At 50.4% G+C, this 23,608-nt stretch overlaps 1 protein-coding gene across 2 annotated transcripts in view; it reads right to left on the reverse strand.

Annotated features, from left to right (window-relative positions):
• Positions 1-23,608, reverse strand: part of Ksr2 (kinase suppressor of ras 2) — a 346,736-nt gene that overhangs the window by 147,017 nt on the left and 176,111 nt on the right. For both annotated transcript variants that reach the window (XM_021642767.2, XM_021642759.2), the window contains exon 5: positions 10,045-10,229. In XM_021642767.2, coding sequence (XP_021498442.1) covers positions 10,045-10,229 — 185 coding nt within the window. The remainder of the gene's footprint in view (positions 1-10,044; positions 10,230-23,608) is intronic.

The following is a 23,608-nucleotide window of genomic DNA, read 5'->3' on the forward strand; positions in this document are numbered from 1 at the left end:
CTCTGCCTCCTGCAGTCATCTAGATGCTGGGTCAGGATGGAGACGTTCAACACCTCCGCATCCCAGTATCCCTGGGGTCACCCCTGGAATCAGGCACCCTAAAGACCTTTTAGGCTCGATGAACAGGTGCAAGAATAACTCTTGGGTATGTCCATGACTCCAGCCGACTGCCGCAGCTGACTGTCACTTCGGGAAAAGCTGAAGGAAGTCCAGGCTGCAGGGTAGATCTATTTTCCCCCAAATCTTCCCGTCTTCTTGGTGCCCCTGAGAAAACAACTTAAGTTCCGTGGACCATGCTGCTGTCAGTTACAGAATGAACAGGTCAGGTGCTGCCTCCCACTGAGGTTTACACGGGTGACTGAGTCTCCGGGTGGGATGGACCTTTCTAATTTGATCAGGGATACACTGATCTAGTGATCCCAGAACCCAGTTAGGATTCAGAGATTTGGGGGCTTTTTTTCCTTCCTGGGACTTGGGAAGGTCAAAAGAGGGCATCGGAACCCAAGAAAGAGAGCTGTAGGTCGTTGTGAACCACCAGATGTGAGCTCTGGAAACCAAACTTGGGTGCCCTACAAAAGTACCAACCACTCTTGACCACTGTGCTGTCTCTCCAGCCCTCTGAGTTTTGAAAAGCTCATGGGATTAAAAAAAAAAATCACACACAAGACATGGGACTCAGTATCATTTCACTTCATCCTCATAATAAAAAGCAATGGGCTAAAAGACAGGAACTTGAGACGTCTGAAATCATGAGCCAACACCAACCTTTTCCTTCTTGAAAATCAACTCCTTCCATTGTTTTGTCACAGCAATGGAAATCTGGTTCACATAGCCTGCAAACCTGAAGAGGTTTACTCTCTGGCCATTCACAGAGGAAAGCTTACAACTTCCGATATCAAAATGAGCTCAACGGAACTAAGAGATGGGTCGTCACAGAAAGGGAAGGTCAGAGGTCACTTCTAGATCTTTCAACGCATTAGATGGGCAAAATGGGGCGAGTAGAGAAGGATCAGGGGTTGTTGGGAAAGAGGGAATAATTTTGATTAAAACAGTGAACGCCAAACTATTATCTCACAAAACACATGGCTCTCGAATGGCTCAATCATTAGAGTACTCGCCCTGCAAAGATAAAGACCTGAATTCAGATCCCAGGGACCTGTGGAAAAGAAGAAATCTGGGCACAGTGGTGCACACCTATGATTCCAGTGATGGTGAAGGGGCAGGCAGAGACAAGGACAGGGACCTTGCCCTCTAGATAGCCTGGTCTGTGAGGTTCAGGATCCAGGTGAATGAAAGAGCCTACCTCAAAACAAAAGATGGAAGATGCCTGAGCATCAAGGTTGTCTTCCCCCTCCATACCCATATGTCATATTCATGTACACCCTTACCTCTGCAAACATATCCATGCACAGTGCCCATGCGTAACACATACAGGAAGACAGAAAGGCAGGCAGAGCTCAAAGAACATAAAGCCTGTAAAACTTAGACCTTGAAGGCACCATAGTCTTCAGCCTTGGCTCTACTGAATCATGAACGTGAATCATGAATATGCAGCTTCGGCTCCTCTCCTGGAGTCCATTTCATCACTCTCAGAATGTGGGTGTGGGAGCATGGAGAAGCTTATGAATGCCCAGTGTGCCTCTCAGAGCCCTAGACCTGTGTGATTTCTTCTTCTGAACTGAGCCATGTCTGAAGACCCTGCACTTGGGAGCTTACTGGGACCAAGGGGGTGACATTCAGACACTAGCCCCGATAAAAGGGGCAGGGATTGTCTGCTCTGGCAGCCTGCACGTGAACCAGAGCCAAGACAGACTGACTTACCCATTAGACACAAATGACACCCTTGGCTCCTTGCACCAACCACTTATCAACCAACTTTGATCGCTTCGATCCCTGGGGGGAGCAATCATAACAGAAGGTCTGAGAATGCCAGTTTCATGCTGAGCCCAAACTGTATGCGGAGGCAAGGAGTGCAAAGTTTGCAGGTAGACAAGGTGAGAGGAAATGAGTTAATAAGAATCAGGAAATGGCCCTTCAGGAGGATGTGCGTGCGTGCGTGCGTGCGTGCGTGTGTGTGTGTGTGTGTGTGTGTGTATGTGTGTATGTGTGTGTGTGTGTGTACACACACGCATACACACATGCAGCAGACACCACCCTGAACACAGCAAAATGTTTCACTGGCTAAGCACAGGCCCCGTCTTCAGTGAGTTTCTACTGCCTCACTCCTAAACATTTTGAGTCATGGTAGACATCAATGGTCAACCTTAGAAGAATATTCACAGATGGCCTTCAAGAGTGCCATGCTCCAGCCTCAGCCTTGTAGCCCTGGGCCAGCTCTTTCTACTCCTCTGGCCTCAGTTTCCTCATGTGCAAATTGAGGAACTGGACTTGGTGATTTCTGAACTCCCTTGTTGATGACACTCGAACTCAGGTTAAAAATGAAACAAACAAACGAACGAGAGCCCCAATGTCCAGTACAGTTCAAATGCAGCTTGCAGACCTGCCTGCCTCTGTGACATGCCAGCTCACACTGGGTGGAAATAACTCTATCATTGGTGGCTAGAGTATTTGTTTATTTGTTTTGGAAGGGTGCGGGAAGAGGATTCAGCACATGCCATGATCCACACGTGGTCAGGGGACAACTTGAGGGAATCAACTCTTTCCACCTTTGGGGGGGGGCATGGTCTCTTGTTTCTGCCACAGTGCACTCCAGGCCAGCTGGCCTATGAGCTTCCAGGCAATTCTGCTGTCCCAACTGCCCATCTTTAATGAAGTAATGCTGCGGTTGTGGATGAGCACCACCATGCCCATCTTTTTGTGGGGGGTCACAGGGATCGAACTTGGGTCATCAGGCTATGTGGCAAGTATTTTTACCTGCTGAGCCATCTTGCTGGTCTTGGGTGGGGTTGGACATGCATGTATCACCCTCTGCTCTGTTAGAAGTTAGAGGACAACCTGTGATAGGGAGCTCTCTCTCACATTGTGGGTTCTAGAGATTGAACTCAGGACATCAGACTAACATGGCCCCATGGGGATTCCTACAGGGACTACAAAACCATAAGCAGGGCACAACACTACCTCTTTGGGTATCCTTTGCCCTGCAGATAGCTGCAGCCCAGTGCAGAGGATCATCACACAGGCTCCACTGAGGAACATTGTGGAGTGCCACTGTGCCCCTCTGCAGAGATGCCAGCGTCATAAACGGCAAAGACATTCCTGTGTCAATGCAACAGCTCAGTGCAATAGCCCACTCTGAGTCGGATCTTATACCAACAGAAAACAGTGATGGAGGTCATGGTTGGGGCAATTGCTAAGTAGGGAGCACAGCTGTCTGAAAATACTGGTGTGGGGTCAAGGTTACTGCACCGGGCAGTTCTATGTGGTTATGTGAGAAGGCAAAAAAAAAAAAAAAAAAAAAAATCATGCTACCTAGCCTCCAACGGTCTGTGAAAATGAAAGTGCTATGTAGCCTCCAACAGTCTGAAAAGTGAGAGGGAGGAGGGAGACCAAATGCAAGGAAATGATAAAAAACGGAGGAGGTTCTGATGGTATTCAGAAGTTCTCAGCATCACCCCAGCTACTTTCCAACGTGTCTGAAGCTCAGCTTCTCCCTCGGTGTCGACAGAGCACCATCCCAGGAATAAGCTGTGGGTACTGAAATTGCCAGAAATGCCTTCCCTGAGTCTGTGCACACCTTCCATTAGCTCTGACTACTCACGCCACCACCCAGGATCCAGGCATGTAGAGGAGATGGCCCACCATACTGTCTAGGAAGTAAACGGAGGGGGAAAAGTATGCCTGTTCAGCGCAGACAAAGTGATAGCTTTAGATGCTTTTTTCCCTCCATGGAGTTTGCTGTTTCAACCCACGGATGCTGATACATAGAGAGGACAGTATTTCAAAAGCGGAAAGCTGAAATAAATGGTCCTAGAGCCAGGGCTTCTGATTTGCTAAACCTGCTACATAGAAGGTAGGGTCTGTGAAAACTCAGCTTAGGAGACCCCTTCCCTGGCTTCCTCCTCTCAGCTGGGGACAACAGAAAGAATTTACACTTGTTTGTTTTGGAGAGAGTCTGGCTAAGGAGCTTGGACAGGTCTCAGATTCCGGATCCTCCTCCCTCTGCCCCTGAATATAAAGCTACAGGTGTGAGCACGTATGAGCCACTGCACCCAGCACACATTTACAGTCCTACCATGTGTTTGTGTGTGGCTCTTGATGGTGGGGCATCTTGGGCACACTTTAAAAAAAGAACCCCCTGGCATTCCTGAGGTTAAGCTGACCACCAAGAGAAAAATAGCAAGTAAGAGGCAAGGAGAGGGAGTGAGGGACACAGAGAGAGAGAGAGTTCCGTGTGGCTCCCTGGAGACAGGATAGTACAAGCAGTGTCCACAGGAGCCAGGGTTTTATGTGAGGGACTCCTGCATATCATTTTATCCCCAAGTGGACAACTTTTCGTGCCTACCAAGCAGATGGTCCAGGGCCCTGTGGAATATAGCGGGGAAATGCATGCAACAGAAACTTTGCATAGCCTAGGTCTCGATGTCAAGCAAATCCTAGGCCTGATGGATCAGTGCAGGGGCCGGACCCAGGCACCAACATCAGCACCACCATTTAATCATTCCCAGTGAGTAAAATCCTTGTGGTCAGCCCTACTGGAGTTGCCACCCCTGAGTCAGGGTCGCCCGGCACAGTGCTCAGATCCACCCTGGTTGTGAAATGGGCCTGTGGTTCAAGCTGTCAACCTCTGTGGAGATGTGCGCATCTCCTCCCCCTCTTCCAGGGGTAATGAGCCTTGGCTTCAAGCCTCATTAAGCCCCATTATATAATCAGCCCCATCCTGGGTATCTTTATAACCCCAGCAGTCGCCTTTGCAGGAACATGGCCGTTCAGCTTCATCACCCTTTACTGCCACCTGCTGCCACCGCCCCCGTCACACCAGGATCTGACTCAGCCTCCAGGTAGGCACAAGGTCAGGTTCTTGGCTGCTGGTCAACTCCTCACCTTGTTTCTGGGACAAGGGGTAGGAATTGCTGATAGAAGTGATGCCCAGAGATGCTGGAGGGACATCCCAGATGGGGTATAGCATCTTCTAAAGTGACTGTTTCCCTAGACAGCCCTGGGATATGATTCCAGCCGCCACCATGATGACCACGATAAGAAAGTCACAAAGTTATAGCCACTTGTTTCCTTTAGTGGCTGCTGCCCTAAAGGGCTGGGAGGGCCACAGGCAGCTAACACGGAAACTCCCAGAGCTCTTTGGGAGTACTAAATCATTCCTCAGCTTCGACGGAAGCTGCCAGTAGCTAGCTTTTCAAGCCACTCTCTGCAGCTGCCTGCCCCCATCAGGGATGGCCGCCACCTGGGCCTGTTGAAACAGTGAATGCTAACAGCAGAATCCAGGGATAGAGACGTGGTAGAGCGTGTGATTGCGGCACGCTAACGGAGCAATGTCTTCCAGAGAGCCACCGCATTCTCCGAGCCAGAAAGAAAACAGAAGGTGATCAAGAAGCCGGAGGGTCAGTGAAGGATCCGACCCTTCCCTGCTTTCATGACCTTGTGACCTTTGGCCAGGGCCTTAACCTCAGCCTCGTTTCTTCATCTCTGAAGAGGGGATGCTAAAAAGTCTCAGTATTGTAGAGGGTTGGGAGGCATTACTGAAATGAGGGGGAGGGCTTTGAGCAAGGCCTATGGCACCGTCACTGCACAATGAGTGCCACGGCTATTGGTGCCAACAGCTATTGGTATCCTCATCTCCGTCACCATTTCAAGTCATTCCATCACATAACACACACAAGCAGCTCCCCAAACTTCTCTTTACTGAGCACAGAGCTATCTCAGCACCAGACTCACCCTCTCTCCCTCACGCCCCTGTAATCTTAGCACTTCAGCGTTTGAGGCAGGATGATCCAGAGTTGAAGGCCAGCCTGGGGTATATAGTGAATTCTAAGCCAGCCTGGGATATATAGTGAATTCTAGGATAGCCTGAGCTATATAGAAAATTCTAGGGCAGCCTGAAACAGATTTTTTAAGAGTATTTAGACACAGCCTTATCTACAGCAGCTAGGATCGGAGACAATTCTACAAAAAGGTACATGTTTCTGGCTTGCAGACAGGTGGGTAGAAGACAGCCAGTCAGACATGCCTGAGAAACACCGGAAGGACACAGGCTGTCCCTGACATGTGACAGTTCACAGGTCTAGTCAAAGGACAGAGGGGAAGCATGTTCACACAGACACTATGTCTTCATTCACAGAGAATGCTATGCACCAGAAAACATAAGTCACACTTTTCATAAAATAATGTTTGGGTTCAATGGGTTTGCCCAACTTCAGGCTGGGAAGTACATTCCTGTACATTAAGACATGCTCAGTGTAGCATCTTTGGGGATGCCTGGATGAGTTTCCCTAGGACTGGCCTGGGTGCAGCCCCAGCTGCGGGGCTGAGGTGCTCAGTCACTTGCTATATAGCTGGGCCTGTTCAACTCAGCGTCTGATCAACTCTCAACAGACTTAACGGTCTATACCCCCATAGCGAGCTGAGGCATGGGAGGAGGTCATATCTGAGTTGACCTATGAACACAAATGGTTGGCGAGCCTTGGAGAGACTTGATCACTCCACCAGCTGAGACTCTCACTCTGTCCTGATGGCCTCCCTGACTAGGGAGTAGGGTAAGAGCTCAGGCAGATAGAGGACTTCCTGTGTGAGGCTGGGCACCCTGGGTCCTAAGGCCTTGCCACTCCAGCCAGCTCCGTCTGGCATCTCCAGGTGTCACTACCAGGGAGAAGACGGCATGACACCATCCTTCAGCTAACACATCAGGACCAGGACAAAGGGTGACTAACGGGAACCCTTGCGGGGCCCCAGAGACATGACCCCAAGGACTCTATGGGATGGGTCTGCAGGAGCAGAGCTGGCACCAAAGCCCCAAAGCTTCGGGGAATGGTAGGAAAAACAGAGGACCATGAGAAGCAAGGGGAACTAGTGCCTGGCAATTGAGTTCTTTCCACTCCCAGAGAGTTCTAAATGAGTTAGTTGTTGGTCTCGAGTCTCTTATTGGATAGTTTGGGGAAACTGAGACCCAGATCAAAAGAGAAAATTCCTGCCTGGGAAATACAGAATGTGGGCTAAAGCAGGAATGCGCTGAAAATGAAGCTCAGGAGGCAGACCAGGGACCTCAGAAACTAACTCTCCCAGAGACCAGTGTTTTCTTGATCCTTCCTGAGAGGCCAGAAGACAGCCTCTGTGTACAAACACCAGGATTTTCCAAAGGGCAGCCATGCTCAGAAGGGCTGCCTTTTAAGTCTTGTTCTGTAACCCAGGCTAGCCCAGAACTCACTATGTAGCCTGGGCTCACTTACATGTTGCTGCATAGCCCAGGCTAGACTAGTGCTAGCTATATAGTCCAGGCTGTGACCTTTAACTCTGGATCCTCCTGCCTCAAGCTCCTGATTGCTGGGATTACAGACCTGCACACCATCATTTTCAGCTCTGAGCTGCCTTTTCACAAAGACTTTGCTGTAGCTGACCCCAGGCTAGCAGACAGGCCTGCCCTCCTCCATGGTGGAGACCAGAGAAAAGGGAAACTTGGAGGACTGTAGTAGGATGAGAAAAACGACCCAAATAGGCCAGTCTGTAGTTTTCTAAAAATAGACAGATGTCTTCCCTCTGGCTATAACCACAGATCAGAGCCACAGCCATCCCCTCAAAATGGATCATGCTGGCATTCATTCAGAGGACAGTGAGGCCCAATCACAGATGGCTGCAGGGGGCCGCCAGCAGCTTGATGCAGAGGTAAATTCCAAGCCTCTTAGGACTACAGTGAAGGGACTTGGATAGGAAGGAACCATGAGTAGACAGCCATAGTTAGCCATGAGGCAGGACCTGGGAACACTGCTAGAAAAACAGCCGTCTTTGTCAAGTACCTACTATGTACAGACCCTGTACAAAGGGACTGGCCACACTATGCTTGTGGCTAATGTAAAATTGGCCCATTTTACAGATAAGAAAAGTGGGGCTTGACTAAGAAACTCTTAGCCCACTAGTCCAGATTCTTAGCTCACTGAGTACTAGACTACTGGACGCCAAGACTCAAACCCAGTCAGTTATCTCCCTCCAGAGTCCGTATTACTTGCTCTGACAGAGGTCCCAACCTAATGTCCCAATTCTTTGATCTATAGGCCATTGTCACCACTTACCGAGCGACACTCTGACCATCAGGCAGGCCCACCACCCATAGCATCATCTCTGGCTTCTCAGACAAGCGATTCCTCTTAACAAATTAATAAATTGGTCTCCTGCTGCTGATGTGTCCATTTTAGGGTGTTTTAGTTTGCCCAAAGCACAGCCCAAGCCTCCCAGGCACTGGGAGAAACCACACACTAGAACGGTCCCCGACTGATACCTGCACATGTCCTGTAAGAGGAGACCTTCCGCTGGCCCCTTGAAGCACAGACCCACGCACGTCCGTGGACTGATCTAAGCTGAGCACTGAGGCCCTGCCTTACAGCTGTGTGTTAAGTGTTAACTGGGCCTTTCCTGGAGTCAGGAGTAATGGATTTCCTCACTGAAGAGAGCCCACAGGCTCCCTGGAAAGATGGCTTATGTAATGAATGGACCCCACACTTAGAGAAAGGCAACATCATTCTGTGTGGATCTTGAAGGGACCCCAGCTCCTGGGGAGGCAAAGGCAGCAAGGGCTGGAGAACGGGCTGAATACCAGGCTAAGCAATTTAGTGAGACACTGTCTCAGTAAAAGAGTGTATAACGAACACAAGCAAGGGCCTGGGTTCCACGCCACACACACACACACACACACACACACACACACACACACACACACACACGGGGTCAGGGAGTGCAGAGGCAGGCAGCTGACTGTGAGTTCCAGGTCAGCCTGGTCTACCCAACAAGTTCCAGGACAGCTACATAGTGAGACCATGTCTCAACAGAAAATAATAATAAAAATAGCTCTGGGAGTGGGGGGTGGACGGAATGGAGAGAGAGTGGAGGGAAAGGAAGATGAAGATGAGGAGGAAGGAAGGGAGAGGGGGGAAAGAGGAACTAGATTCAAATTCTGGCTCAACTATCTAGTAGCTTTGTGACTGTGAGGGATTTCTCTGGTGTCCCTGAACCTCGGTTTCCCCACTTATACTATGGAAATAATCTCTGTCGGCAATGGTCAGTTGCAATATCAGGGTGAGGTACCAAAGGCAGCGATTTCCCTGATGCTCCTTAAACTCCTCTTACCACCCACCAGATCAACTGGACGGCACAAGTAGCCTATGGCAGTGCAAGGGGCAGGGGCCAGTACTTCTGAAAGCCAGCACCCAGAGTCCCCTGAAAGCCCCTCAGTCAACATGCTCCCCGGCTGCAAGAGAAGCCGGACTTGCTTCAGTGAGTTCCCCGCTGCCCTAATCTGCACCCGTTTAGCAGACCATGCCTCCAGGTAAGATCAGAGCTTCCTGGAAAGCCAGCCAGCCCTCTGCCATCGGGAACTTGCACCTCTATTTGAGTCATTAGCACCACGTCTCTGGCAGCACTTGTGGACATGGACTGTAGATCCCAGGCCACACTGAACCTGGATTGAGTCCCTATACATGCTGGAGATACAAAAGTTATACATGTTGACCCCAGCTAGTAAAATATGCCTGATGTCATCACACACACACACACACACACACACACACACACACACGGATAGAGAAACTCTAAGACGAGTTGTTCGGAGGTGGTGGGGAGCAGAGAGAGGAAAGATGGGTGTTGCCTCTGATGCCCCCCTGACTTTGCTTTCAGCTGTTATTCCTTCACACCTGCAAGCCAAAGAGCGGATACTGAGGATGTATGACAGCCAGTCGCCCCTTCCAAAACCATCCAAAGGCCCCAGGAGCTGTGCGGGTAGGAGGGAGGGAGGTGGTGGGCGATGGATGACCTGTGAGATTCAGGAGGGTGGACAGCATGAACGGCACGCACCCGGCAGGGGAGACAGCTGGCTGTACAGTGCAGGTGTGCCCCAGCCAGGGCGGCCAGGGGCTAGCAGGGACTTACTTGCGGAGAAATTGGCCTCAGTGTGGACGGGTGGGGTGGAGGGCAGGAAGGGTGCGTGGCCCACAAAGAAGGACCGCAGGGAGCGCTCGGACAGAAGCGGGGATCGCTGCTGGGCGGGGATGTTCTCACAGCTGCCGACGCCACTGTGGATCTTGAGGTTCAAGGGTTTGCTCTTCTTCTTGGCTCTGGAAAGGAAGCAGAATGAGGAGAGAAGAAAAATGGATCTGTTTGGTCTACACAAGCAGTATAAGCAGTGCCTGCCTGACAACAGAGGGGCACCGCCAAACGCAAGCACAGTTTATTCCAGGAGAGAACAACCTGCCGGAATGTAACTGGGCATCTCTTCGTCTTCTAGAACATTCCTGCCAGTATGCAGTCTGCCCACCAGATGATCATTTGACATTGACCTGAGAATAACATTCACTGTATCTTTCAAATAGTATTTCATAGGCACCATTGTGGTGGGTGGCTTAATGTCAACTTGACAGGGGCTGCAGTCATTTGGGAAGAGAGAACATCAACTGGGAAAATAACCCCACAAGACTGGCCTGTGGGCAAGCCTGTGATAAGTTTGCTTGCATGATAATTGATGGGGGCGGGACCAGCCTTCCATGTGTGTGGCTCTATCCTTGGGCACCTAGGTGGTCCTGGGTTCTATAAGCAAGCAGGCTGAGCAAGCCACAGGGAGCAAGCTAGTAAGCAGCACCCTTCCATGGCCTCTGCATCAGCTCCTGCCTCCAGGTTCCTGCCCTGACTTCCCTCAGTGATGGACTGTGCTGTGGAACTGTAAGCTGAAAGAAAACCTTTCCTTCCCACGTTGCTTTTGGTCCTGGCATTTCATCACAGCGATAAAAAACAAACTGAGACAGCTATAAAATGTATATTTTTTTGATGTAAAAAACATAAGGTGACGGGCTTAGCCATTATAAATGGTTGAAGGCTGGCATAAAAATCCAGGGCTTGGTTAGTGTGGTGATGCACTCCTGTTATCCCAGCACTAGGGAAGCTGAGGCAGGAGGATTCTAACTTTGAGGCCAGTTTGAACCACAAAGCAAAGCTCTATCCCGAATAAGCAACAGAAAAGAAAAAGCGGGTCTTGGAGATGATTTTTTTCCTCTGGCCATCTTCCTTGTAAACAGATCACTGGGGGGTGAAGTTATTCAATTTCCAGTGAGATCCCTCACACTGGGATGGAGATGAGACGGACACACTAAAGACCTGCCTCTAGCCAGGTGTTGATTGAGTTTTGGTCAGAGCTAAGTGAGGGCTTCCCACAGAACGCTGGTGCCTGAAAACCCTTGCCCTTTACCAAACAGGAGACTGGAGCATTAGCACCATCAGTGACAGTGGCAGCAGTCACCGCCGGTCAGAGCTAAGCACAAGCTGTGTCCGGAGACTGAATCAAGGACTCCAGGGTTTCCCCTCAGTTAAGCGTTAAAGTCGTCTTAGGAAGGACATTCCACCACTGTCCACTTTCCTCTGGGGAGAACACTAGAGCGCATGAGATGGAGGTAAACCTAGCGGAGGCGGCTCCCAAGGCCTTATCGCAACTTGGTCCAGACTGTGTCACGCCGAGTCTTAGAGTGCCACAACCCCGAGGCCAGTCACCCCAAGGACTAGACTTGGCGTTGTTTTGCTGCCTTCCCTGCTTGACAAACTCCTACACATGCTCCCTAGTCCAGTCCCAACCTTGGCTCCCAGTGGCCACCCTCCACATATACTCTGCCCAGTAGCCTTCTCCCCTTTGACCCGCCTTTCTCCACAGCTCAGGGTTCCCTCCTCTGCTCAGCCTGTTTGAGCTCTGTCTTGATAACTCAGCTCTGGTGTGTCTCCTTCAAGAATCCACCCTCCCCACCCACACCCCCACACCCCCAGCCCGAGCTAGGTGCTTCTTTTTTGTTTTCATATCTCATGGTCATACTTTCCCATCTTCCCCACACTTGTAATCTCTGTGGCAGAACGTGGGTCGTGAGGGCAGTGGGTTTCTCATTGTTCCAGCCTTGCCAACTGGCTTGGCGCCTGGCTCACACTAGGTGCTGCTTAAGGGAGTGTTCTGAATGAAGGCTGTGGCCCAGAGATGTCACGCTACATTCTAATTCTCTGCCTTCCCCTCCTAAGTGCTGGCTCCCGGAGGCCAGGAACCATGCAGATGGTGTGACTGCGTCTCTCAGCCCCTGGTTTGGCACTTGTGGCACAAAACACACCTCATACGCTCATACGCTGGAAGTGTCTTCCTTCTCCAAGGAGCTGGCCTAAGAGGACTAGGCTTAAGTCTGCATCTCCCAACGCCTTGCCATCCACCTCCCCATGTTCCCACTCACTTCCTCACATGCCCATCACTCCCTCATGGAGCCGAGCGCCCTCTGGTGGCTGCTGCAGAGTCTACTTGCAAACTGCCTGTAGGCCACCTTAAAAAAAGCCGTGCTCTTCACAGGAGGCCAAGCGTGTCTGCCTGCCCAGCCAGCCCTTTCAGTGCCACTGTGGCAGCTTCCAATCCTACTTATTATCCCTCCAGGGGCCTGCTGCAAGGCTCAGATAGGCACTCCCCTTATAAAAGCGTACATCCAGGAATTCATCCCTGCCCGGGGCTGGAAAAAAACTGAGGGGGCAGGAGCCAGTGACTCTCTTTTGTCCACAAGTGTCCAGCAGTGGGGACTTAAAAAGGTGCATGCACAAAGGCCAGCAGTGCTGGAGACAGAGAGATGGGACTTGAGTCATCAGCAATGAGATGTCCTCTTTGTGCTTCTCAGAAGGGGGGTCTCTGGGGTGGCATGCTTGTCCCAGGCTGTTTCCTGTCACGAGCATGGCTGTACTCTGGTTATGTCCAATGGCCACACGGCCATGCAGAAAGCTTAGAAAGAAGCTGAGTGCTGAAGCCAGGCTGGGCCTTATCTGAAATACCCAGAACACCATCCACGCTCTACCAGCCTTGGCAAGGGAAGAGGGCATGGGCAAACCCCTGAGCATGAAGCTACAAGCATCCCCCCTCTCCCTAAAAACCCAGGAGAGCCTGAGGCACTGAGCCCCTGAAATGAGGTCATGTGAATCCAAGCAAGACTGGTGTGTGCCACACTTGAACTCGCAGCTCAGGGATGCCAGAAGTGATGTGGTTGCCGAGTCACAGGAGAAGGCTGTGCATAGATAACTGTCAGACGGACAGATGGAAGAAAGGGAGAAAGGAGGGAGAGAGAGAAGGCAGAAGAGGAGGGAGGAGAAGAAAGGGAGATGTAATGAAGAAAGAATGAAAAGAAGGATGGAGTGGGAGAGAGGGAGGGATAAAAGAACAGAAAGGGAGGGAAGATGAGAAAAGAAGAAAAGGGAGAAAAGAGATGAGATGGAGGAATAACAGAAAGAGGGAGAGGGAAAGAGGGGGTGGGTGGGTATGGACAGGTGAGTAGCTGGTGGGTGGTTGGGGGATGGATGAATGAATAGATGGATGATGGGTGGATAGATAGATGGATGGACAGATGGATGGATGGGAAGATGGATGAGTAGATGGATGAGTGAATGGATGAGATGAAAGAAGGAAAACATTGCAAGATATAGAGATGGATATAAAGAAGAAAAGAAGACAAGATGAAAGAGAAAGAAGAGGGAGATTGACCATCTTGACAGAGCAGTAGGGAAGATGCCCTGAGCCACATCCTTACCCAGGCAGCCACATGGAGCAGACGTAAAGTTATTCCTGACCTTTGGCACCTGACCCCTTGCCCAGGAAGACCCTCAGAGGAGGCAGGCTGTGACCATGTGCTGAAGGAAGAAAGAGAACAACCTGGCCATGATCTTCCCAGAAAGATCTTCCCACAAAGAGCCAACTCTGGTAATAGTGAGACAAGCTGAGCCCCAGATCCCAGAAGGAGCGGCACCATCCCGTAGGCTCTCAGCCCCAGGTGCACCAGGCACTTTCTGTTACAGATAGCAAGCCAGCGTTCCCTGATAAGGTGGCTGTGCTCACGGTGTCCCTGGGGCCAGCCTGGGCTGAGGCTTCACAGCCAAAAAGTTTACAGGGAAGTTATGGCTTAGAAAAGGGGGTTTTCCAGACAATAATTAAAAAGTTGAGAGTGAGTGAGGGGCTTGAAAAAGACATTTCCTCTCAAGAAGATGTATATAAGCCCCACCAAGCACTCGTGGAGAAAATGAGGAAAATTAGTGGAGGGAAAAGTGAATCAAAATGATAAGAAGCTACAATGTCTTCCAGGAATGGTCATGCTCAAACATATCGTGACATGGAGAGCGGGAAGCCACAGGCATCACTGGTAAGAATGTGAAGGGCGTGGCTGCTTCAGAAAACACTGTACGGTCATGCTTTGGCCATGTAAAACTAGAGTTTGTACAACTCAACAGTTCAATTGCCTAGATAGGTATCCAAAAGAATGGGAAATAAGTCTTCAGACACAAAATGCCCATGAACATCGACAGAAACTGACAATCACCAAAGGGCAAGAGAAAAACCCAAATGCACATCACTGGGCAAAGGGAGACAAATGAGATCTGTCTGGGCCGTCTAATGCGCTTCAGTCTGTGATGTTCCGACTCACAGCCCAAACACGAGTAAGCCTCGAAGCTGTCATGCCTCGGGAAGAAAGCTCAACACAAGAGACCACACATTCCAGTTTTTATATATATAAATTACGGGAGCAGGCAAGTCCTCAGAGCTGGACAGCAGGCTGGCAAATGCCAGGACTGGAGAACAGGAGGGGTGGGGAAGTACACAGGGAAGGGCTGTTATGCTGTTTGCTTTGGGGTCACAAAGAGCCCTGGAAGTGGGCAGAGGTGGCAACTGCTGAGCCTCGTGTGCACACTTAGCCACACCAGAGCGTGGCCTTTAAAAGGTTAAAATGACCAATGCGGCATCACAGTCATTTAGAGCGTTAGAGAAACCATTCTAACACTGCTGTGCTGTGTATTTACCCCTTGTCTAGCTGGGTGACCTTTATCAAACAGCTTAACCTCTCTGGGTCCCACGGTCTTTGCCGGTACAAATAACTTCTACCAGGGTTGTTTTAAGGAGCCGATGAACTGGACAGGGAATACTCCAGTTGGCTGCTGCATTTGCCAGGGACCTTTGTCCTTGGACAACAAGGGCTTTTGTTTCAAGATAGGGGGCAAAGTCCTTTCTGTGGAGAGGCAGGTGAGCACTCAAAACTGAGCAAAGATAGGCATGCAACCATGAAGATGACTACACAATTCCTTTTGCCCTGGACCCCTGACTCAGGACACACACAAGGTCTGAGGGCCATGCCGACAGGGCAAAGAAGAGCTGTCCTTGCGTGAAGAGGCAGCAATCTCTCTCAGAGGGGATACTCGAAATGCATCCATCCTCCAAACTTTCCCAGGGCTTGGGATGAATTATCCACCCTCCAAAAAAATCCATATGATAAGGTCCTTACCCCCCAAATCTCAGAATGCAAGTGTGATGAGAGCCTGAGTCTTGAAAGATCTAATTATAGGAGCTAGGAATGTAGCCCAGTGGGCAGAGTGCTGCCTGGTGCTAACAGAGCCCTGGATTGGAAGCCAAATACCTCATACACAGAGATCTTAAAAAGCACAGAGTTCAAGGTCATCCTTGGCTACACAGCAAGTTCAAGGTCAGCTTGGACTACATGAAGACCCTATTAAGGAGGAAAGGAAGAGAGGAGGGGAAGGAAGGAAGGGATGAAAGAAAAAACAAGCAGATAAGGCTACATGAAGTCACAACAATGGGGTCCTAATTCAGTAGGGTTAGTGTCCTTCGTGTTAGAAGGAACACACAGAGAATGTACCCTTTGGGACCACGGAGCAGGAGCCATATACAAACTAAGGAGAGAGGCCTCAGGAGAAACCGACCTGACCAGGGAAGCCCTTGATCTTGACTTCCCACCCTTCAGAACCAAGGAAGAGCTCCCTCTGTTCAGTTGCCTCATCTACAGTCCTGTGTTCATCTCAAGGATCTCCTTGGCACCTGCTATCACTCATGGGCTGGTCACTGGGTGCCCCACATTGTAATGCCCCTGTCTCAGCCCCTCTCCAAATATCTCTTCTCATTTCTGCATTTGCTCTTGAGTTTTATATTGAGAAAACAAGATCATGGTTCCACCTGTCTTACAGTGTGCATATGTGTGTGTGTGTGTTTGTGCGCGTGTGTGTGCGTGTGTATGTGTATGTATGTATGTGTATGTATGTATAGAAGTATGTGTGGAAACACACTCCTGTGTGTGTGAGCACACATGTGCAGGCCAGAAGACCACTTCCAGGAATCAGTTCTCTCCTGCTACCCTGCAGGTCCTTGGGATGAAGCTCTGGTTGTTCAAGACTTGGTGGCAAGCCCCTTTACCTGATGAGCCATCTCACTGGCCCTCCATCTCTGTCCCATCCACTGACATCTCTGAGGTTTAAAAGCATGCCTGGCAGAAAGCCTTCTGGAATACCACTTTTGATGAGACATAACAAGAGAGTCTTGCTGTCTCAGCCACAGGGGCAGAAACCATCTCATCAAGTCCACACGATGCCCTGAGATCCTAACCCAGAGTACCAGCCCACACAACGATATGAGACACCATCCCAGGCCGGTTCTACTGTGGGGACTTCTTGCCCAGAGCTCAGACATGCTTAGATACTGAGAGTTAGGACTTCTGAGGCTCTCTGGTTGTGTGATTCCCATGGTTTCTCTTTTCCATGACCCTGACTGTTTAGAGCCTCAAGCTAGGGAACAGCCTGTGACTTAATTGGCAGGTCCAGTATGAGGTGTAGTTGGTTCTTCCATGACAAAGCGGAACTTTCAGGGCCTAAAGCAAGGAGATCTAAGGCAGCTAGTGCCCTGGCAACCCACGCTGAGAGAGCGTAGAAGGTTCAAACAGAGGAAGGAAGCAGCGGCTGAACAGAAATGCTGAGGCAGGTGATTCCAGGCAAGCCTGAGCTACATATCAGATCTTGTCTCAGATGAATAATCGCCACAATAACAGCAGTAAGGGCCATCATTGACATTCTCAGCTCCCACAAGTAGCTGAGAAGATTCTTCCACAGAACGGAGCCGTTTGCCTAAACCCACGCTGCCCCTTAAAGCCACTAACATTTCAACTAGCCTCAAATTTTAAGATAAAATTGAAAATCCTGTTCACTGGTTACAACAGTCACCATCTGAAGAGCGCCAAAGCAATGGGCAGGTCAACCGATGGCTCGGCAGATAAAGGCACCTGCTACCAAGCCTGATGACCTGAGTTCAGTGCCTGGCACCCACATGGTAGAAGCGGAGAACTGACTCCCACAAGTCATCCTCTGACCTGCACATACACCGGGGCACATGGGTACGCACAGGTGCATGCAACAGTAACGATAATTCAGACTTTTTAAATGTCACACGTGGTCAGTAGCCATTGCTGTAGAAGGTGGAACACTTGGTCGCCCCCAGCCACTCGAAACTCCCATCATGGCGGAGTGAACCCCCACAGTGATTCACTGTTATAGCATCAGCTCCATTCCCCTCCCTCTTCTGGTCCCCCTCCACTTCTCTCCTCCTCCTCCTTCCTCCTCCTCCTCTTCCTCCTCTCTCTCTCCCTACCCCTCCCCTTGCCCCCTCCTCTCCTCTTTCTCTTGTCAGATTTCTCTCTTCCTGTAGTAGTAAAATTAACTTTACGTGGAAGCACCTTCACTGGTAGGAGGGGTCGGGAAAAGTCAGGGTGGAGGGGGCACCAACATTTGTTATTCAGTAGAAGGACAAACAAGCAAATATGATGTGTGCGGTGTGGTCCCTGTGTCTCTGTGTCTTTAAAAAATGTCTATTCATCCCAAGTTAACCCAGCCAACAGGTCTGGGGCAGTAAGATCCGGCAGCACGGTGGCAACCAGGGAGTAGACAGATGTGGCATTCCAAGGAGCCCTGAATGTCAAGGAGGAGTGAGCCTGGGGAAGGTCTGGGGTGAGGAAGAAGGCAGGGGTGCTGTCAGTGGACAGAATAAAAGCAAGGCCAGGGGAGGGAACTCAGAGCACAGGCTGGGGACAGTGTGCCAAAGCTCTGCAGATGCGCTGGGGCTCTGTCAGAAGACACTAAATTCTATTCCGACGGCCCCAGGAAGTTGGAGAGGGAAGACATCAGACTGTTTTAAAAGGCTCTCTCCACTTGAAGTGTAAAATGGGGCCAATGGAGCAAGAATGGAAATGGGGGTGAGATGGACGGCTCAGTGGGGACAGGTGTCTGCCATGCAAGCCTGATGGCCTGAATTTGATCCCTGAAACCCACGGTTTGAAGAAGAAATCCAACTCCCAAAAGTTGACCTGTATAAAAGTTGACTTCTGACCTGTATACATGCACTGTGGCAGGTGCATTAGATACCCCCAGCACACACACAAACATGCACACACACACATATACACACACATACACAGTATTTTTAATCTTACTTTTTTTTTAATTAAACAAAAACTGGGGTGGGGTGGGTGTGGCCCAGATGTAGAACATTTGCCTAGAATCTCCCAGTAAGGGGCTGAGGGTATAGCTCAGTGGCAGGGTGCTTGCCAAACATGCACAAGGCCTTGAGTTCCATCTCCGTCACCAGAAAAAAAAATGTTACTGGGGAAAAAAAAGACTGTGGAGGATGGCCACCCAGACAAAAGAATAACGGCTTAGGCCAGGGTGGGGCTGTGGAAGTAGAGGGGTTATCCCACAGAGACCCAGCTCTCTAGAGCAAGCTGGCTGATTTAAGAGAGGGAGAGATGCAGGGAGAACCCAGCTACTCCCTCAGCAGGTGTGTCGTACGGGTGAGTAAGGCGCACACACGAGCAGGGGTGTTCCTCAGCTTACCATACGGTTCCCTCCCACCGTCAAGCGAAACTATCATGGGCCGAAACCGCATCGATACACCCACCCAACCAAGCCTGGAAGCTCAGCTACCCAGCCCAGTACAGAAATGCAGCTGACCCCCTTCAAGATCGTGTGACACACGGGAACCGCGGCTCACTGCCATTGCCATCTCAGAGATCACACTGAACCCTGCCAGCCGGCAGACAGATGAAGATCCGGCTCCCAGACACGGCTCCTGCTGAAGGCAAATTGCTTTCACGCCACTGTAAACTAGGAAAATCACGAGCAGAGCCATCCCGAGGCAGGGGACATCTGTATCCACATTTTCTAGAAGGATCCACACGAGGAGGCAGTTGGCAGGCTTGTGAAGAGGGTGGGGGTTTCAGAGACAGGCAACTCATTACTTTTAGACTCATCTCTACTGTTTCAATTTAGCAACAGGAGTACTGTTTTTAAATAACAAGACATATTTGAAGTGGCATATGCAACGGTTTCTCTGTGCATCTTATTTAAAGAAAGAAAAATAATGCCCTAGAGAGCAGAGAGACAGATACGGTAGGGCGTGGTCCACTGTGATGCAGTGTCTCTTCTTCAAGATGGTCCAGGTTCAAGACCAAACTTGAAATGTACTTCTGTTTCCCAATTAAGATGCTCCAAGTTCACTAGTAACTGGTCAGCAGATTCGGCTGGCATACACCAAGCCCTGGGTTAGGTCCCCAACACCGCATAAACCAGGTGTGGTGGTGCACACTTGTAATCCCCGAATTCTGGAGGTGGAGGCAGGAGGATCAAAAGCTCAGGGTCATCTTTGGTAACATAGTGAGCTGAGGGCCAGCCTGGACTACAGGAGGCCCTGTCTCAAAAAAAAAAAAATCCTAGAAATTAAAACATGTAAATGCATATGACACATACAGTGTGCATAGTGTGAACACACACACCTGAAAAGTATGTGATAGTCAAAGCCCAGATTTGAGAAAGGGGCAAATTAAGCTATTGTTTCTGCCCATTAATCATGGCTTTAGATTGGGGTGAATGCACAGAAAGAAGATCGAAAGAAGGAAGGAGGATACAGTGAAGGACCCAAGACTGTCTACTCCGAAGCTTTAGGAATAACTGTCACACTCAACTCTGCATTCATGGCAAGCCATCAGCAAGAGGCCCTATACCCCTGAGTCATTAGGGCCACATCTTAAGAAGATTCTTTCCCAAAGTAGGCAAGGGGTCCCCTGCCCTTGCACTGGGGACTGGGGTTCACTGGGTCCTAACACACATTTCTACAAGTGAAGAAGTCCAAGGAGCCGCTCAAAGCCGCCCCTGAATCTCACTTCCCGTTACCTGGCTTGCTGGACAGCGCTTGTCCCTGATACCCAGATTCCATCCAATGTCTCCCTCTCCTCTTCCTCCTGGGAAAGCTCAGCTCCATCACTAGCGGCCATGGCTTTCCACAGCTTGGACCCTGGTTTGGAAGCACACAGCTGCTTTTCCAATCATCCCTGAGACACTGAGACCCTGAAGGAGACACTGAGGTCTCCTTCCTGCTTGAAAGCCCAAGGAGGGCAGGTGTCATGTCTGGCCAGTTCTTTACAAACATCAGGGGCTAGTGTAATGCCTACGTATGACATGACATTAGTAAGGATTTTTTTTTCTGTGTGTCATGTTCATGGGGACTGTGCATGTGTATTACAGCTGTGTGTGTGTGTGTGTGTGTGTAGATACATGCCCATGGAGGCCAAGGTCAAGCTTGGGTGTCATTCCTCATGCACTGTCCATCTTGATTGTTTGTCTTTATTTTTGTTTTGATATGGTGTCTCTCACTAGGGGCTCCCTGGTCCAGCTAATCTGCCTGGCTATGTCTTCTCATAGTCTGCTTCCCCGGCTCTAGAATCGACAGCACACAGCACCATACCCAGATATTTGCAATGGTGGTGGGAATTGAACTCGGGTCCTTGTTGATTGTTTGCAAGGCAAGCTTCGCCCACTGAGCCACACCCCCCAGCTCCAGTACAACAGGGCTGAAGACCCATGCATTCTGATACAGTGCAGCACAAGCGCTAGTGGGTGTTCCACACTGGCGACCCAGGAAGGGGGTGGTGACCCTGAAGGGATTGGCCCATCCCAGGACTCCACTTTGTCTACACGGAGGTGAACCCCAGTACCCACCCTGAGGGTGGCACTTTGACAGGAGGCATTGGCTCTGACTGTCTGTGTGGAGTTGAAACCGCAGGAGGTTCAGAACTAGGGAATGGGACACAACCCCCAGGAATTCCAGGCCAGCTCTGTTGTGCCAGAGCCTGGCTGATGTGCTAGGACACAATTCGCTTGCAGAAGGAATGACGACGCCCACTCTCGGCCTTCTCAATAGTTCGTATGAAAGCAGCCTGAGAAAGCACCCTCAGGAAGAGCTGGGTGTGTTGACTGGACGCTGCTTCCACCTCGGCCTGTCAACCTCGACGACTTACGTACGAGATGGCCACACACACTCACTCCTATTTCTCAAAGGCTCCCATCCCGGCAGGAGGCTCACCAGCTGCCACACTCAAGAAAAATCCCATCCTGGGTTCTTATCTGGCCATCCGGCTAGAGGCTGGTCTCAGGCACAGATGTCGCTGCCTGAAAGTCCCCCTACAGAATAATCCTCACGTTCACGTCCCCAGGTGAAGACTCCTACATAGCACCCATCTTCCCACCCCCACCCCCTACCTCCATGCCTCCTCATCTCTCCCACTACCCTCCGAGTACTTGCTGACCTGGGTTAGGGCCTGAGCCTTCCAGGCAGTAAGGGCTGGCATCCGGGCTTTATGATCTTCCCGCAGCCCCATGATTAGTGAGTAATCTTATTTTTTGTTGTTCCCTGCTCCATAAATCAGGTACAGAACAAATATTTACATAGCCTGTCATTTCCGATTGAACCGAGGCTCATGACAACCTTCGTTATTAAAAAGGATGGCTGATTTGGGGCAGATTTCGCCAGGCATCTGGCTAGATGCTTTCTCCTAAGTTCCTCCTTCCTCCCTCTGCCTGAAGAAAAAAGACAATTTTCCAAGATAAATTGGTTCAGAGGTCTCTGCTCGCTGTCTCCCTGGGATTGGTGAGACGCAGCCAGGCTTCTGTCGGCCCAACAAATGATGATCTCCCTAGAGAAATGACCAGGCTAGCTTCTTCCCACTCCTCCTGGCCTTGCCTTGGGGTCAGAGAGTAGGGAAGAGCATCAGCTCACTAATATCAGAAACTGGAAAGAGGATGGCAGAGGGAAGGGGGGCTGGGAAGAGCAAACAGCATGGCTTTTAGCCCCCTGCTTTTGTGCCAATAAATAAATAAATGTGTGTGTGTGTGTGTGTGTGTGTGTGTGTGTGTGTGTGTGTGTATGTGCATTGGGTCATCTTCAAGATGGGACTTGAATGAACAGATGGTAAAAGAGGCTAGGCAACTCGACTCCTCAGTCACATAGTACTGAAGAGGCGGAGGCGAGATTTGAACCAGGTTCTGCCTAACCCCAAAGCTCTCTCATATATCACAGCCATGCCAGGACTTGGATTTGTTGAAACTCCAGGCAACAGGGGGCTCACAAAGCTCAGACATCGCTCTATGACAACAGCCAGGGTCAGCGCTCTGAGCAAACACAGCATTAACAGTCACCTTCCCGAGGTGGGGGCCAGTATAGGCCCTTCCCCACCCAAGCCAGAGGTCATCTGGAAATACTTACTTGAGTTGGATGACTATTTCACTCCCCATGGACCATTTCCCACTCCCTCCCCTTTCTCCTCAGGAAGAGGAGTTGGGGAGATGGCTCCGTCAGCAAAGTGCTTGCTTTGCAAACATGAAGACCTGAGTTCCAATCCCTATCGCCCATGTTTAAAAAAAAAAAAAAGTCAGGCTTGGTGTCATGGGCTTGTAATCCCAGTATGGAACAGGCAGAGACAGGGGCATCCCTGGATTTTATTGGCCAGCCAATCAGCTGAGTTGGTGAGAGCAGGCCAATTTCAAAAAGGTGAGTAACCCCTGAGAAATGACACCAAGGCTGTCCCTGGGCCTCCATAAATGCAAGCACCTGCACACATACAAATACACCCAGAAGAGGCTGAGTAGATGTCCCCGCTGTGTCTGGAGCACTGGGATTTATCTGGTGGCTCTGTGGGTCCCATCAGAGCCCACAAGGCCGGTGAGAAGCTTCTCCCAGGCACCAGGGTTGGAAGCGCCTAGCCCATGAAGGGTTGCTGGTTAGACTCCTAGAGACAGCCACTTCACGAGGCCCAGCTTCTCATCCGTAAATTGCAGGGTTCGGCACAGATTGTCTCAAGAGCTCCTCGCTCCCCAGCTTGCTCACTGTGTGAGATAGCTCGCCCCTTCTTCAGGCTTAGCACTGTGACCTTGACCCTATCAGGAGCTGCACAGCTTTGAGCTCAAGACTTATTTCGGAGTCACGGTGGGGTCACAGTGGGGTCGCCTCTGTGGCTCCCTGGCTGCCCCTTGCTTATTTGGGGCAGATGAGTCTGCAAGAAGCATTACATCGAGGTCTAGGTGAATGGTCATTCGTGGCTGGCCTGGAGGGAATCCGAGAGGGGCCTTCGACTATTTTTTTCTTGTGAGTTTAAGGAATTGTGAGCAACGCCTTTAATCCCAGCATTTGGGAGGCAGAAGTAGGTGGAGCTCTGTGACTTCTAACCCTGCCTGGTATATAGAGAGAATTCAAGGTCAGCCAAAGCTACACAGAGAAACCCTTGTCTTGGTGGGGGCGAGCAGTGTTTTCTTCACAAAGTGAGACCTTTGGCCTACACACTCAATGCATGCA

Source organism: Meriones unguiculatus, chromosome 4, assembly GCF_030254825.1.
Source record: "Meriones unguiculatus strain TT.TT164.6M chromosome 4, Bangor_MerUng_6.1, whole genome shotgun sequence".
Classification (NCBI taxonomy): Eukaryota; Metazoa; Chordata; class Mammalia; order Rodentia; family Muridae; genus Meriones; species Meriones unguiculatus.